The sequence below is a fragment of the Macrobrachium rosenbergii genome, chromosome 3 (assembly GCF_040412425.1).
Source record: "Macrobrachium rosenbergii isolate ZJJX-2024 chromosome 3, ASM4041242v1, whole genome shotgun sequence".
NCBI lineage: Eukaryota > Metazoa > Arthropoda > Malacostraca > Decapoda > Palaemonidae > Macrobrachium > Macrobrachium rosenbergii.
The window spans coordinates 52,697,149-52,714,122 of record NC_089743.1 but is presented as its reverse complement, the minus strand read 5'-3'; the positions used below and the strand labels follow the sequence as shown (position 1 = coordinate 52,714,122).

At 39.9% G+C, this 16,974-nt stretch overlaps 1 protein-coding gene across 3 annotated transcripts in view; it reads left to right on the top strand.

Moving 5' to 3' along the window:
- LOC136855661 (E3 ubiquitin-protein ligase DDB_G0292642) overlaps nt 1-15,246 on the top strand; it is a 74,399-nt gene extending 59,153 nt beyond the window's left edge. For all 3 annotated transcript variants that reach the window (XM_067132877.1, XM_067132887.1, XM_067132897.1), the window contains 5 exons: nt 11,333-12,507; nt 12,675-12,837; nt 13,121-13,311; nt 13,442-13,576; nt 13,772-15,246. In XM_067132877.1, coding sequence (XP_066988978.1) covers nt 11,389-12,507; nt 12,675-12,837; nt 13,121-13,311; nt 13,442-13,576; nt 13,772-14,005 — 1,842 coding nt within the window. In that variant the 5' untranslated portion in view covers nt 11,333-11,388 and the 3' untranslated portion in view covers nt 14,006-15,246. The remainder of the gene's footprint in view (nt 1-11,332; nt 12,508-12,674; nt 12,838-13,120; nt 13,312-13,441; nt 13,577-13,771) is intronic.
- Nucleotides 15,247-16,974: the final 1,728 nt, after the last annotated feature.

The following is a 16,974-nucleotide window of genomic DNA, read 5'->3' as shown; positions in this document are numbered from 1 at the left end:
TATCAATAACAGTTCTGTAATTATTATGATGTGTTGGATTCGAAAAGTTTCAGTACTTGGGCCTAGATTACACACAACCTCCAGTTCTAGTTCGTGTGATATTTTCAGGATGTAGGCCTATAACACTTTGTTCCAGTTCGTAAATTACTTTCAGCGTCAAATGCCAGGAATGATAGCTCGCGGCTGCTGTATAATTATAACACCTTAAGTTTCAAATAGATTCTTTGCGGAAGTCCACGCGTTTTTTATTGTCCTGTATATGTAACTGGTGTGTTTCTGTGCTTTTGTTCGAGTGCACATGTAACTATCGTACTGTGTGTGTGTGTGTGTGTGTTTGGTCTATCACGGGGGCGCATAAGACGACATAGCCACTTGTATTGATTCCGTTGAGCAGTCTGTATGTAGCTTGCGGGTTCACACACTGGCCAGTTTGTGTTTGGCCTACTTTTTCTCGGTTTCTCCCGTCGCGAGAAGTAAATGACAAGAAAAATGCTCGTGGGATGTACTGTGTAGATGATTTAAAAACTAAAGATGTGGTGTAGAAAAAACTGACAATACAATCGTTCAATTAAAACCACTGCTGAGGTGATTTTTCTTAAGGAGCAATATAAAAATACAGCTATTCCCCTCTCGCCTTTTCATATGGCGTCCAATCAAGCATTGTCTTGCAATACTTTTACGTTCCCAGTGGAACTCGTTATTACTGAAAACCATTTCCTCCACGTAAAAAAATTTTTTTCCTCGCAGAAACTTTTTGCACGTGTCCAAAGATTTTTCCCATTTATACATATCGAAAGATTACGACCGAACAACAACCAAATATGAATCCACCGTCAGCTTGGAACGTGACAACAGCACATGAAATGCTCCCGGGCCGGTACCTGGCATTATCCGTAATGTGTTTCTGTGAGATATCCCTCCTCCATTTTCTCGTACAGAATAATATTCGGCGTGACGTTCTGCCTGGTATTTTACGCACAGACTTGGGCGGAATCCATTTGTCATTAGAAGGAACAAAGGAGGAATAAACTGTCATTCAGGTTGAGTCTAAATGTTGTGTATGCCTCGGTCTTCGTGGTAGGGTATATATTTAAGCCCTTATTTGTATTTGGATACACACACCAACATGTTTAGTTTACCCTATGAATAGTTTGATTATACCGAGGAATATTTTAATATGTTAATATTAGCAGTGGCCTTCAGTTGGGTGAAGTTGAGAAGACATATTAAGGCTGGTCGCACCAACACTTTTTCAGGCATCTTTCGGCTCTTTGTCGCCAAATTTTAGACTAAGTAGCTGATAATTGAATGATTTATTCTCCTGACTTAGGACGCATATTAACTAGCATTTATGACAGAAGTGCCGTTACTTTAGTTCTCTGTTGCTTGGCTCACTGTATCGAACATACGAACTTAGGCTGAGCACAGATAAATGGTATTTAGTGCAAAGTTTGGAGGCAAGATGCTAAAAGACGCATCATTTCTGTTTACAGCTGATTCTTCCTTTCTGTCAACGTTAAACTAAGAAATTCTCGTCCTTTTCTTCTCTTACTGTAGATTTGGGGAATTAGGTTGCAGTCACGTTTAGAGGAAAACTAATGATCTATCAATTTTCATTTTAACAAATAACCCCTGCTGATATCCCTACGCTACCTTACTTGATTCAGTTGAAGTTGAAACGCTTATAAACTCGAAATCTTGTTGTAACGGAATCTGATATCATTTGAGAGCCCCTTTAAAAAGCCACCATTCCCTGTCCTTATTATACTCCTGTGTAAACAGATAGGGATGTATTCAATTCACCAAGCCTGTCCTCTCTTCCTCTCTCTTCTACCAACCCTACCAATTTCCTTCCTCCAGCTTCCTCCTCCCAACCCTTCCTCCTCACTTCCGTTACCTAACGGTCGACTGACCCGAAAACACGGAAAACTCCTTTCATATAAATCTCATTTAAAAAGGGCTGGCGAGAGAAGGCTGTTTGCAGTTGGGAACAAAGAGGAAATTATTCGATGGATTTACTTTTCGACTGTTTGGTGTGATGGCTAATACCGAACTTGGAAGAAATTTGAGCCTTTTAATTTCAGGGTAAATTAACATAGGTAAATTAACATAATTGTGAAAGTTGTTGAAGAAATCCAGGTGGATGTTACTGCGTAGTCGATGACATTTTCTGCCTGTAACTACAAATTGAAATGGGAGTTTCGAAACAGATAAAAAAAAAAAGTTACTTGAAAGGGATGTACGGTCTAAGACCAAGTACTTGGGCCTGACGCCTATGTAGTACCAGCAGCGATAACATGAAAATCTGCAGCACTAAAAATTATTCATTTTATTTATCTTTCTACGTATATATTTATCTATTAATTTGTGTGTATGGAGGGGGGATTGTAAACAGGCTAGTGTCCAAGAATTCTAGTGTACATTGCAGTAGTCCTTCACATTGCAGAATGTTGAAGAACTGACTGTAACGTGTTCTAGGATAAAGGAACCACCTCCTGCCCTAGTTTCGCTACCCTTCCCTCAAATGGTGTGGGAGTTATGATGATGGACGAGTAGTGCGTAATCTTTGGGTAGGTTGGGGAATTGGCTCTAATCACGCTGCCATCTGGAGAACACGCTACACAAAGATTTCAGAACGTGAAATCCCTAATGCGGGATTAGGTTGGGTGCTATTTTCGCTGATTTCACCGCCAAATCCGCCCAGATTTAATCATTTTCAAGGAAATGCTTGTTTTAAATCATGTTCCTCCAACTGGTTTTGCGTTCAGCTGGGTTCATGGAGGGATGGACCCTTCTTAATTACATTGTCTGGGAAGTTTGAAAGATGTTTCCAGACCAAAGAACACAACCCAATGAAAAGAAAACAGTTGAATGGAATGATTTCTTTTGTCTTTTGTGAAGAAAAAAATGACGGGAAGTTTTCCTTTTGTCGTCTAATCTGCGAAAACTAACAAATTCTTAATTACAAAGATACTTTTGGTTCTCACATTTAGCGTGAATTGATATAGGCTAATTAATTCATTTGAACAGTTCTATCTTTATAATAATATAGTGTGTGTTAATTGGCAGTGTTTTGGTTTTCGTGAGGTAGATTAACAGTTACAACAACAAATAATAATAATATAATTGTTATAATGTTCATGTCACTTCATTTGTTCTGTTTCATGCAAGGAAAACTGTTAGCATTTTGTTGGTGCTTTAATTTTTCGTAAATCATCACCTTCCTTCCTTTTCCGTTTTCTTCCCTTTCCCTTCGTCTTGGGGCCCTGTCAAGGAAGGAACAGGAGTTTGCCGTAACTTTGTCCTTTGCACTTTAAAACAAAAAGGAAAAATCTGCACGAAGACCTCGCTCTTGCTAACATCCAGCCACGAGAATGATGAAAAAAGCTCTGCTGGTTCTATGCAGTATCTCTGAACGGCAACATGATATCGATTTTGTGTATTTTAATTTACGAAAGAGAGAGAGCGAGAGAGAAATGAGAGCTTTACCCTCTGTTTCTCTCTTTCTCTCTCTGGTGTCTTTATCGAATCCCTGAAGGCATTTTGTTTTTCCCCTCCCTTCTCGGCTATCTTAATTGCTAATCAGTTTCCCTAATAGAATTCTAAAAGCGAGGAAGGAACTAGCTTATTTTGCTTACGTCACATGTTAGCGTTGATTTTTTTCCTTCCTTTATTTTTTGGTTGTGTGTGTAAACTAATCAGTGTATGGTATGGTGTACACAGAGTTGGATCATTGCTCATGCGCACAGTTTAAAGAAAAAACTTCTGTTTTCTTTTTAAAGTTAAGGTATGAGCTTAGCCTTCTTCTACCTTTCTGGGCTGCACTTGAGATTAGCGCGTGAATAGCTTGTTTGGTCGCTTCCGTATTAGCTTATTTCCAGATTCTCTCTCTCTCTCTCTCTCTCTTGATCAAATAAAGTACGCACACGATGTAAAGTAGGTAAAGTACTTATATAGTATATACGTTTCGGAAGATCAGGTACACATGTAATGTATAAGTTTAGGAAGATCACGTACACATGCAATATAAAAGTTTGGGAAAGTCACGCACACATGTTATGTGTAAGTTTAGGAAGATCACGTACATGCACAATATATAAGTTTGAAGAGATTAAGTATGTAAAGTTTAGATGTTTGGGAAGATCAAGTACACATACAATTTATAAGTTTGGCGAGATGAAGTATGCACAGAAAATGCACTTTATGAATGATTTAATACACCCAGTGTATAAGTTCCGGCGAGGTGAGGTAAAGTATGCCTACAAAGTTTATTGTGGGAAGAGTATACACATACCATATAGGCCTATAGGTTTGTTTGGGAAGTTCAAGTACACGTGCAATGTGTAAGATTGGGACGATAAAGTACAGTACACCAGTGTATGTTTGCAATGGATAATTAGATCAGTCTCTCTCGTTTCCTGGTTCGAGAGGCTTAGAGGATCGTAAACCTTGTTTGTTAGAGTGTTGACCAATAATTTAGTTCTTTACTGTGTGAATACTTATAAATCATATACAGCTATTAAAAGATAACAAATTCAAGTCTGTCAAATAACTAAGAAATTTAATCATTTTTAATAAGTCATTCAGAAATAAATTAAAAAATAACCAACAATAACATCCTTGCCTCGTATTGGCAATATGCGTAGCCTATTATGTAAATACGATCAGCGTTGTCACATCGCCATGCGACCATTATGTAAGTGCAGCTGCAGGCGTCGTAGCGCGCAGTCCCGCCACCAATCGGGTGCAGACATATCATCAGAAGTCTGAAAGATCGACACCAGCAACATTTGCGTCGGACGCCAGAGAGGCGGGGTTCCGCCTCTTTGGTTTAGGGGAGAGCAGTTGCAAAGCAAACTTGATGGGCGGTTTGAAGGGTTGTTGGGTGCGTTGAGTCTGTGGTCTGGTTGGCTGGCGTGCGTGTGTGCGTGCATGCATGCATGCATGCCGGCAGCCATGACACTGCATAGCACATCTTATGCATGTTGATGCACCGGGATATGTACCCAGTGGCTCGGAGATGATGAATCCAGCATCTCATTATATATAGAATTATTAGTCTGCAGAGGCAAGGGACGATTTTTTAAGTTAATATTGGCCTATGACTCTTTCTTTCTTTTATGATGATGATACTTGTACGTTGTGATTATAACTGTATTATTTTGTCTTTGGGATGTCTTTTATTCTTTGAAATTGTCTTTTTTACGCATGGCATATTTTTAGAGTTGAATTTACTTTGAAAAATTCTGAAAACGAGGAAGAAAGGACCGTTTTCGTCTAGTACGATGCATAGACCGATGCCGAACGCAAAATGACTACCGGACCTTAAAATTAAATTCCACTTATTACGTAATCATCTGAAACATTATTGGGAGCTGTTGTTCATTGATAATGAACTGAATATGACCGTTTTTATGGTGGGTAATTCAGGGGATAAATACAAACAAACTACCAGACGTTTCCCGCCATTCTGATACTAGACGTCACATTTTAAAGGTGATGCGGTTCGCTTTCAAGTTATCGAAAGTGTTTTACCCGGTCGATGTTTATTTTGATTGTGCAAAGGATTGCTCTCTCTCTCTCTCTCTCTCTCTCTCTCTCTCTCTCTCTCTCTCTCTCTCTCTCTCTCTCAGTCGATGTTTGGAAGTAATGTTTATTTTCATAGTGCAAAGGATTGTTCTCTCTCTCTCTCTCTCTCTCTCTCTCTCTCTCTCTCTCTCTCTCTCTCTCTCTCTCTCTCTCGTCCAATTGGAAAGGAAATTACATAGGTCTTTGTTTGTTACCAACCCTGTGATGGGAACAGTTTTCTGTTGCTTTCATATGACTGCAAGCAATTCCTTCCCCCTCAGTGTTCTTATGACCGACCTTTGTGTAATTTTCCAGTATATGAGGCTCATTAATGTGATTGTAGTATCGCTCAGGGTCAAGCTATTCTAGTTTTATATTATTTATAGTAATTAATACATGCGAATGTAGACAGGTATTGTAATCTGTGATGTGAATGAAGGAAATGACTCTCTCTCTCTCTCTCTCTCTCTCTCTCTCTCTCTCTCTCTCTCTCTCTCTCTCTCTCTCTCTCTCGTTAGTGAGTACGAATCCACGATTAACATTCGAATCAGGAAGTATGCTTGTATTTTTTCGTGTTTTAATCGTTAAGTCAAATGGGGAATGTACTCAGTGACCGTATGTTTAATTGTTTGCGTACGTGATATATCTCGCGTAGGGACCCCACGTCCTCCAACACAAACGCATTCATTTGCACTGTGTGACGCAAATAGTTTTTTTAAAATTATTATTGGCCTGTTAAGCAGCCATGGAGGAGTGCTGGAGTGGAGTGACCCTTGGGAACCCTTGGGGGAGTGGGAGAAAGGGGGAGGGGAGTTGTAAAGCTGTTTTCGTGGGTAGGTGCACACGTCATTTCGACGGACAACAAACAGCTCTCTTGCTGTTGCACTCCCGACAAAAGGCATCCTGAACCCCAAATACAACTTGGCCTCTCTCTCTCTCTCTCTCTCTCTCTCTCTCTCTCTCTCTCTCTCTCTCTCTCTCTCTTCTTCTTCTTCTTCTTGGAGTGAATGAGCACCGGTTCTCGTTTCGCCGTTGCAAGAGGCCATATTATACCCCCCAACATCAACTAAATTTGGCTCAATGGGATTCTGCAAACCCCTGTTGATGACGACGCGGTTCCTGGTAGATTCTTTCCTTCGGAATTTATTGACTTTGTTTTCCTTGTTATAAGTCCTTTCCATTTTTTATTTTCCACTTTACTACCTTTCGGGCCTGGGCTAGAAAAGGGCAATGGGCTGTATAACTTGCAAGTCCCATTAGCCTTTGATCTTAAGAAAAATGTCACGGTGTTTGGACAGGTTAGCAAGCCATACTAATGATGGCCCCTCTGTAACGTTTTGCAGACTTTGCTTCCCTTGCAAATCGTTTTTTTTTTTTTTTTTTTTTTTTTCCTTAATAAAAATATCAATTTTTATGGTATCTAATGCTTTCGTTATCTTCCGCGAAAAGGTACCACAGCTAATTTTTTAGTTTTCTGGGAAGAAAACTATTGTGTCGGCTTTGTCTGTCAGTCCACACTTTTTTTATGTCCGTACTTTTTCTGTCCGCCCTCAGATCTTAAAAACTACTGAGGCTAGAGGGCTGCAAATTGGTATGTTGATCATCCACCCTCCAATCATCAACCGTACCATATTTCAGCCCACTGGCCTTAGTAGTTTTTATTTTATTTAAGGTTAAAGTAAGCCATAATCGTGCGTCTGGCAACGATGTAGGCCATGCTACCACCGGGTCGTGGTTCAAGTTTTCTGGGCCGCGGCTCATATAGCATTATACGGAGACCACTGAAAGAGAGATCTATTTTCGGTGGCCTTGATTATACGCTGTACAGAAAACTCGATTGCGCCGAAGAAACTTCGGCGCATTTTTACTTTTTTTTATTCAACTTCCAGAAAGGATACATCTATAAAGAGCGGATTAAACAGCTGTTGACTTATACCTCTATTTTTAAAAGCACAGAGACCAAGACAGCATTTAATTTGCCGGGGGCCGGATACTGGGACGGCAAATAGATGAAAGTATATCCAGAACTTAATTTCTAATTGCTCGTTTGTAAATTCATCGATGAATCGTGGAGTAAAATTACCACTTAATTTTAACTTTGTTAATTAGTAATTTTAGAAAAATCGTTAATCCTTACTATATCGATTTATATTTATTATCAAGATATTTTTCAACGATATTGCATTCGTTGCAGTATAAAAATATTTTGTCTGTTATTTATGTATTTACATTTGCTGTAGAAGAAAAATATTTTGTCCATTTTTTATGTATTTAAATTCACTGTAATAGAAAAATATTATCGGTTTTGTATATATATTTACAGTCGCTGTAGTAGAAAAGTATTTGGTCCATTGCCAGCTTAAATTCATTATAAAGATATCTTTCATTCCCGAGTTGCTAGACTTCTGGGTCTGGTGGCACTTTAACCTTGAAGGTTTAGTTTTTACTTGGCAATAGCGTCAGTTCGTCTCCTCTTCCCTAAACAACCGTGACGCAGGGTTCATCGGTTGCTTAGAGGTTCCGTATGGTGACAGTGCTAAACACTTGTTCCTTCATCTTGTGAATATCTTCTTGTATTTTGGGGGAATCAAGATGTTTAGTTAGTGACGTCATCGAGGGCTATTTTTTGTCATGATGCTCTGAGGGGATAAATTTTTCTTTTTTGGGGTAAACCTTAAGAGCAAATCTTTTAATCTATTTTAAGCGTTGTATGTCACTATCTTTTTTTTTAATATTAACCATTCTGTTTTCAATCCCTGCTTAAAGGGCACTGCTTAGTGCTTAGTTATTCGTCCCTGATAAAGTCTGAGGTTTTTTATTTTATTTATGTATTTTTGTTCATTTATTCACCTTCCCTCTTCCCCGAACCCAGCCTTGGAAATATTTTTCTTTACTGGATATATCTAGTGTGATTTTTGCTTTTAAGCCTCGCAGGCTTTTCTTGGATCCATTCCCGCATGTAAATCTTGTAGGATTGATTATTCAAATGTACCTGTTGCGTCAACCCCACCCCCCCCCAAAAAAAAAATTAAATAAAAAGGTGAAAGGGATGAACAACGGTAATATTTTTTTTATATATTTTCTTTACATCCATTTCGTTATGTTTTATCTTTGCAATGTTCTTGACCGGATATTCCTTTGTTGTGTCTTTAAGACCACGCAGAAGAGAACACTTACGGGACCGGGTACACAAGAAACCATCTCCCGTGATAAGTAAAAACCATGAAACATAATGGAGGTTCTCTCTCTCTCTCTCTCTCTCTCTCTCTCTCTCTCTCTCTCTCTCTCTCTCTCTCTCTCTCTCTCTCTCCTTTATGCGCATTTGTACATTGTAAAAAATACCATAAACTCCCGAACATATGGTTTAAAAAAATACCATGAAACATAACATAGGTTTATAAAAACTATTTTTATAGTATATCTTGAATTCGATATCTGATTTACTTAAGTGAAGATTGACAGGCTTAGCTTGATTTGTCTAATACGAAACCAAACTTAGCAAAATAAATCAATAAACAATAATTTGTCTTTAGTGAACTCAGGAAACGATTAAACCATTTGTCTTTCGAAAGCTGCAAAAAAAAAAAAAATGACGTTATCGGGGCAACAGAGCAGCAAAAAAAAAACAAAAAGAAAAAGAAGGTAGAAGTGTGAAATATGGTTTGATGGTGGGAGCAACAACAAAACGTCAGGTGGAATTCTAATTAGTTTTAGGCGATTTACCTGAGACCTTTTCACTTCCCTGCAGTGTGAGGTGAGTAGCTATAATGCTATATATTTAAGGCAGCCGAGCAAACAGCCCTTTTTTTTCCGAGGTCTTTTTTTCGTGCTACGTTTCCAGGTCTCTCTCTCTCTCTCTCTCTCTCTCTCTCTCTCTCTCTCTCTCTCTCTCTCTCTCTCTCTCTCTCTCTCTCTCCGAGAGTAATTTTGTGTTCAGCCCTGTGAATTGCGCTTATATCCACCTCTCTCTCTCTCTCTCTCTCTCTCTCTCTCTCTCTCTCTCTCTCTCTCTCTCTCTCTCTCTCTCTCTCTCGTTTGAAATACGCTGTCCACGTCTCTCATTCTCACACCACCACAAAGAGTACCTTGATATGCTCTCTCTCTCTCTCTCTCTCTCTCTCTCTCTCTCTCTCTCTCTCTCTCTCTCTCTCTCTCTCTCTCTCTCTCTGCGAGAGTACCTGCAGTTGCGTTCAGGCTTTTGAAATATGCCATCCACTTTTCACGGGAAACTGTCCGCTTGGACTGTGGAGCCATTTAAAGTTAGTATTACTGATACTTTAGCCGCCAGTCCCAGTGTATGTGAGATTAGAAACTTCGAGATGTGTGTGTGTGTATGCGTATACACCCTCTCGCCGCTGTTCTAAGTGTTATTTATGCAGGAGTTCCGAAGCGTTTCACAGAGTTCTAAGTGCTTTGAGCGAAGTTCGAATTGTTCTTTCCGGGAGGTTCGAAATGTTTCATGCCGGCTTAAAATTGCCTCGAATCGAGATCTTGAATGTTTCAGTTTGTAAGCGCTACGTTCAGAGCCTAATTTCTCGGTATTCGATTGTATTATATCTGTTTTAAATTGCATATAATATTCCCAGGAATCATATGTGGATTATTGACGTTATATCATGTATATATTCCTTCACAATTGTCATTTTGATGGGTTCCAAAACAACAAAATAGAATTCAGTCATCGTTTTGTCTTCTTCACCGGGAATGATTCGTTCAGACCCAGTTTCGTGGTGAGTTTTCACAGATTTTTTACTTTCATCTATTTTTTTCCTGGTGCCAGGGAAAGGGTTATTTGATGACAGTAGTCGACATAACTTCAGTCGAATGATTACAGGTATTTCTTAGATATGAAGGAATGTGGAAGAAGGGAGAGGGGGCGAGGAGGCAGAAATGTTTATTTCTGAGTGACAAAGAGAGACAGGAACTAAAAGTAGACCAGAACAGCCAGGAAAGATAACGTCATCTGAAAACTCCATAAAATCTCCTGTCATAAAAATGCAAATGGAGGTCTTGAAAGAACGAGTCCATCATGCTCAACTGGAATTTCTTGTAAAGAACAAAGGGATTATGGAAAGACAAAAAAAAAAAAAAAAAATGAAAACTATTTTTACATAAAGTACATGTCTCCCTCTTTGTGGTGCACGCGTATTGTTTCTTATAGATAGGAAGATTAACCTAGCGTTCCTTTCTTTCTGTGGACCGATTACTCAAGACGATATGCTATTTATGCTTTTGTCTATGCTATTTTTGTCCCCCATCCATTGTCTCTATGAACAGTCTTACAACTAACACCCTTTGACGCATATTTTGGTTGGCTTCTTAAGGAATAAGAATACTATGTACATTCATGGAAGCAAAGTGTTCAGCTGTGTACATTCTTGTAATAACCTGTAATATCTTTAATTACGATGTGTGCATTATTATTATTATTATTCAAAACATGAACCCTATTCATATGGAAGAAGTCCATTGACCTGAAATTCAAGCTTCCAAATTATATAAAGTTCATTTAAAAGAAGTAGCAGAAGGTATTGGGAAATATAGAAGGAAGAGATCAGTTATTAGAAAAGAAGAAGTACATGAACGAAGTTATAAATAAATAGATAGTGTAAACAGATTATCAAAATACAAGAATTGTCTTAGATTCTAAGTAGTGATGATGCATTGCATTCATGAGAGCATCCAATTTCATTACTAGCAATTTTGTAGGTAATCTTTAAAATCTTCTTGTAATATATTTACATTTATTCATCTTCTCTTGCAGACTAGTGTGGTGATAAAGGCGCGCCTTGTGGTGTGCCGAGCAGGGGCGTCGTCATCATGAGCGCCATCCCTCTCCTGCTGCAGTTTCCTCAGACACCGGGGTCACCGTCGCCTCTCCACCGACCCATTTCAAGAACTCCAAACGCCCTCCGCCAGGGAGGCATTCGCTCTCTGAAGGGAAACAACAACCGCAATTCTTTCCCACCAGATCAGAACCAGGAATCCCGCTGGGCGTCTCTCCTTTCCAGGGCTACCTCGGCTAAGCCGTACGGGGCTTGCAGTCCTGCTCTCAGCAGTGTCAGTTCCAGTACCACTGGCAATCAGACGGCGTTGCCTCCGCAGCAGCCTGTTTCTGCTCAACCAGTGCCGCCACCGACGTACCAGACTGTGAGTACTACTTACCAGTCACCAATCAGCAGTGCCCCTAAACCGCCCACGACAACTTACCAACCGCCCACTGAGGTCCACCAAATAAGGTCAGCCGCCCATCAACCTCCAAGTTACAGTCCACTCGTGCCCACGGCTTCCTTTAACCGGGGGGTAACTTCTCCAACAGCTATCAAGCTATTCAATCCTAGTAAACGTTTGAACAAGTCCCAATCACATCTCATCATGCCTCGAATGAAGTCCTTCCTCCGTGCCGGCCAGGGCTCGCGGTCTGGCAAAGACGGCACCAAGAAGGAGAATGTCAACAACCCTCAGGAACACCTCACGCGAGAGGTTTCCGTCAAGAGCCTCACCAGCTACGGGAATGCCAACTCCCCAGAGCCACTCATCAGAAAATGCCACACTGTCTTAGCCTTGTCATCCACTGCGGGGAATACTGCTCACACCCGTCTAGTGAAAGACAAGAAGAGCAAATTAGGCTTCCTAAGACGGATGTCCTCGTCCAGATCAGCCGTGTTTACCTCCAATAAAATGACTCTTCCGAAGTCTCCGTCTGTGGCCTCTGACATGAAGCGGCTAAGAAAGAACTCTAGTAGTGTACTCTTTACTCAGGCTGAGTTGGAAGGCGAGGGAAGTGGGTGTTCCAGGTGCGCATCTGCAGCATCCATAACCTCCAGACGCCTTTCTGGTTTAGCTCAGGATACTCTATTTTGTAAACTGTGTCTCTCTGATGTTTCCATAAAAGAAATGTATCAGCTACAGCAGTGCCAGTGCCGATTCTGCAAATATGTAAGCAGTTTTGACTTTTTACTTTTTCTCATATTTGGTAGTTTTGATAAAATTTTCATAGCAATAGAGTACATCAAGTCAGTTTTTGAATATAGGTTTGATCTCTGGGTAAACTGAAGTCATTGCAATATGAACATTCGTTTCTATTGTTATTTCTTCAATTTCAGTGTATGGCCGTTTATGCTACGCTCAAAATCAGGGAAGGTGATTACGTCATTGAATGTCCAGATGCAAACTGTGACTGCAGTGGGGAACTCACACTTGAAGAGATAGAGTCTCTCGTCGGAAATGAACTGCTACAACTGCACATGAAATTTAGGAAGAATACAGGTGAGTGTGGCATTGTCTTTAATCGACCATTTAATGTATCATTTAGAAATGTCAGTAGTGATGTACAGTATATATCAGGATGGCAGTATATGATGTCTTCTAGAGTACAGCTTCTTAACCCATTTTGATAATAATGTTTCTAAGTGAATTTTTAGTTGAAGGAAAGCTTGAAATTTATTTCCGCAAATGTTATGGACCTTCAGGGAAATATTTCTTTTTGTATCATATGGTCATAAATATTAGTAAGAATTCCATTGCAGTTTTTGTTCTCTACTTTCATCAGAGGTGGACATGGACCCAGTAAGAGCTTGGTGCCCAATGCCTGAATGTGAAACCGTTGTTAGCCTGCCCATGTCCAAACTGGAGGGCCCTCAGTGTACTACCTGTCCCACGTGTACTACTGTCTTCTGCGCTGCCTGCAGTGAACCTTGGCATCCCAGCCAACCCTGTCATACTGACACTGCTGATTCCCTGGTGAGGACTTCACTATTTAACATACTGGAGTAGAGTGCACTGATTTTTAATAACCTATGTTAAGAGCCGATTTGCTTGTGAGTTTCAGCAGTTTGTTAATTCGTTTTCTTTGATTCCTTACCACACACAGGGTGTTCCAAACGATGAGATGATCAAGAGATGCCCTTCATGCAAGGTGCCCATTGAAAGGGATGCTGGATGTGCGCAGATGCTGTGCAAAAAGTGCAAGCATGTTTTCTGTTGGTATTGCCTTACTTCGTTAGATGTAAGTATAACCCATAAGCATTATTTGGTGAATGCACTTTGATTGTGAATCTTTATTTGGATTAATATGAATGCACTTTGTGAATCTTTACTTGGATTAAAATGGTATGCATAGTGTATTTTTTATATGTCCTCTTAGCAAGATCTCACAACTTAACCTCTACTCACTGAAATAAGTTTTTTTTATCTCCTCTAGGATGATTTTCTTCTGCGACATTATGACAAAGGCCCCTGCAAGAACAAGCTGGGGCACAGCCGCGCATCAGTCTTGTGGCACAGGGCTCAGGTCATAGGGATCTTTGCTGGGTTCGGTCTCCTGCTCGTCGTGGCATCTCCCCTCTTGTTATTCGTGGGGCCCTGCCTGCTGTGTTGCAAATGCAGACCTTGTTCTAAACACGACGTAGAAGACGAGAGCCTCTACGGTATATGAGACCACGCTGGAAAAGATGGGTCCTGTTGACGAAGGCATTGATGGCTACTCATTGTGGGTCCTTGCTCGTGTGCCGAGCAGGAGAAATGATGCCCCAGACATGCCCTCCTCCTGCTGGAAGCACACACCCTGTCCCAAGCAAGTAGAAGACGTAATGGGAGTCAACGACCCATTTGAATCAGTTCTTGGGGGAAAAGTGTATTTTTTTGCTTTAAATAACCGTTGTGATGGTTTCTTCAGTAAAATGCAGTTTGTTACCTCTATGTGAATAGCAAAGTTTTCTGATGATAGAGGTAACTGAAGTGAAGAGGTATGGAAACATCAGGGTGTCCGTGGGTTGACCAGAAAAAGAGAGGAGACATATGTTGCAGTGGGTTTTAAGAAATGGAAAACGTTGGTATAGGATCGTGAGAAGTCCTATAATTACTGCCAGAAAGTAGAAATGCGAATTTTTAGTAGACGTGCGAGACACAGGAGGGCTTACTGTGTTGCCAGCGGAAAGCGATGTGGTGAAAGTGTACAAGACGTACCAGGATTGAAGAGGCGAATCTGAGAGAACACAGTTTGCTCCATGAACAAAACAGGAAACGCGCTCTTCGTTCGTTTAGTTATGAGTTGCTTTTAAGAGACAAGAGGCTTTTGTTATGTAAGTGTTCGTTACTGAAAACAATTTTAGGTTCGTTGTCAGCGACACGAGCATGGATTTCTTTATATTGATAACCCTCCGCATTTTCTTATCATGGTGTTTGTACTTAAAGACAAAGAAGACGTAAACTGCACGGGGTTATGTGTACTTAGGAAAATACATTAGACTGCACAGGAACACTTGAAGTAAGTACTTAAGACGCCACGATGTATCCAGCGAGGCCAGTGATGTGGTTTTGAAGATTTTTACGTTCGGGATCACTGTTCAAAATACGAGAAAAACATTCACGGTGGAAGGCCTATGCCTGTGAACAGTTATCCAGGTATGTGACGTCATCGACAGAACACAGGACCTCCCTCGGCCTCACAGGAGTCCTGATTTCTCATCAGGGATGGTGTCGTGAGGACATCATCCCTGCGGATGCAGAAAAAAAATAAATGTGAATATCGAAAATTTTTTTCACAAATCTCAGATCTCCCCTTATCAGAAATTTGCACAAATGCCATTAAACGTTAAAAAAACCAAAAAAGTAATTCACTAGCGCTTATTATAAGCTTGTGTGTGCGCGCTTTCTGACTATCCAAAAAATGAAAAAGTATTGCACTTTGTAATTATAATGATTCTGGTTTTCCTTCATTATTTATTGATATGTATTTGTCAAAATGTATAATATTTTCAGTTTTATTTTGTAACTACTTTCCTCTCTGGTGGAAGAGGGGACAGAATTCTGAAAAAAATGTTTTCATAGGTATCATACATTAACGCACAATGTAAAAGAATTAATACTGTGATGCTTTGTATATATATAGATAATGTATGGAAGGATTAATTATAAGTATGTCATACGGTTCCCCTCCCCTCCCCTCCCCTCCCCCTGCCCTTCCCCCCGAGACGTTATTAGGATATAATCCTAGAAGTTTATTTACGGGAAATTCACCGATGAAAGATGGAGAAGGGTCGCCCGTGGTTTGATACGGAAGGACTGGATTGATTTGCGCAAGCGCGAGCTCTTTCATTTTGACACTTTTTCTATCTCTTCTCATATTTCATGTCTTCTAACGATTTTGTTTTCTTTGAAGGCTAAATTTGAAAAAATTCGTTATTGCAAAAATGTTTCTATAACAAATCCCAGTGATGATGCTGTAATGAGTTAACTTCTGAACAGCATTTTCAGATTTACATATTTTTCGATCGCGATGCTTAACATTTTATATACACAAATCTCATCAGGCACTAAACTGCCTTGTAGTTCGAAGTGAAACAGAAATAGCACGCTTACCTTCTCGGCATAAATGCGAAACATTTCTCTTGGCTGTCAGATTGTTGGGGGCATTGGCTGTGATTCTTTTCCACGTTGGGCATCATCATAATAGTTAGAGCGAAAACGGTGTTCGTGTGACTGGCAAGAAAAAGAAGTTAATGTCAGTGTCTGAGTCAGGTCCTGTTAATTTCGTTCACCCCCACTTCCGTTTTGATAGGAAGAATGTAGTAGTTTTGTTTTCCGTACTATTTTTATATACTTTTCAAGTCTGGGTACTTCCAAGAGTCTTGTACATATATAAATATATATATAAATCATCATTTTATATAGTTAGAGAGTCATATGTTTTGTACATTTCATCGCCAGTAAGTCTCTTATCATAGACTTTTGTAACATTTTTTTTTTACTTTGCAAGCCTGAAGTCATCATTGGGTCCCTTCTGTTCATACCGAGTTACTCACCTCTGGTATTTCTGTTTGTTCGTCTGTTTCCTGCTTTCGATATGAATTGAATTAGTTATCTTTTGTCGACTTAAATCAGATTCAAAGCATCATATAGGCCTATCTTTAATTCCATTGATGCTAGGTAGGGGCCTCCCCGTAAAAAATCTACCCCTTAAATTTTCCCTTCGGGTGGATTGACCGATTGGTTGCTTTTTCTCCATGTCGTTTCTTATTAGCACTCTCCTCCTATATGGAATGCGGACAACCCTCCCCACCCCCACCCCCACCCCTATTTGGTCTGAATTAAATTCTTTCTGCTCAGCTGGCGTGCGAAATACCTAAAACTTTGCTTTCTCCCTAAAAATAAAATCTGTCCTGCTTTAAATTTTAGGGAAAATCAGAACCCCATTTTGTGTGTTTCGTTTGTCTAGGAAAAACCTGAAATCTTAGTTTTCCCCAGATATGACATTCAAATATATCTGAAGATCCACACAAGTGCGTCTTTCACATATTTCCTTTCTACAATAAAATTAGAAAGCTTTCTTCTTTTTCATTAGTGTGTTTACGAAACGTAAGTTTGATAACATAAGTGCGATATCTATTTCTCAGTTGAAGTTTT